General features: G+C 40.7%; 1 protein-coding gene across 2 annotated transcripts in view; it reads right to left on the bottom strand.

Annotated features, from left to right (window-relative positions):
* Positions 1–280, bottom strand: part of LOC119588776 (protein Gawky-like) — a gene marked incomplete in the record, with an annotated part of 110,804 nt that overhangs the window by 1,077 nt on the left and 109,447 nt on the right. For both annotated transcript variants that reach the window (XM_037937420.1, XM_037937419.1), the window contains 1 exon segment: positions 64–183. In XM_037937420.1, the coding sequence (XP_037793348.1) occupies positions 64–183 (120 nt within the window).

The raw sequence follows: 280 nt of genomic DNA, 5'->3' as shown, positions 1-280 counted from the left end.
AAGACTTTGGCCATATATACAAGTATGATTTTTAGATCACAGCTTAAGGTTAGAGTTTTGTACCTTGGCAGCCTCCTCTCGTGAGCCGTAGTTGACGAGAGCAAAGCCGTGGTTGAGAGATAGGTAGAAGTTGACCAGCGGCCCGTGCTGCATGCACAGTGTCTTCAGGGTGGAACCATCAATCTGACAAAAAGATGTTGAAAAACTTAGGAATCTTGATAAGACTACCTTATCTAAGGGGGTATAAAAAAAAAAAAAATTGTTTCAGAGAAAAAAGTGA

The sequence above is a fragment of the Penaeus monodon genome, chromosome 24 (genome assembly GCF_015228065.2).
Source record: "Penaeus monodon isolate SGIC_2016 chromosome 24, NSTDA_Pmon_1, whole genome shotgun sequence".
In the NCBI taxonomy this organism is placed as follows: domain Eukaryota; kingdom Metazoa; phylum Arthropoda; class Malacostraca; order Decapoda; family Penaeidae; genus Penaeus; species Penaeus monodon.
Note: the sequence above shows the minus strand (reverse complement) of the source record. Positions and strands in the feature narration are given on the sequence as shown.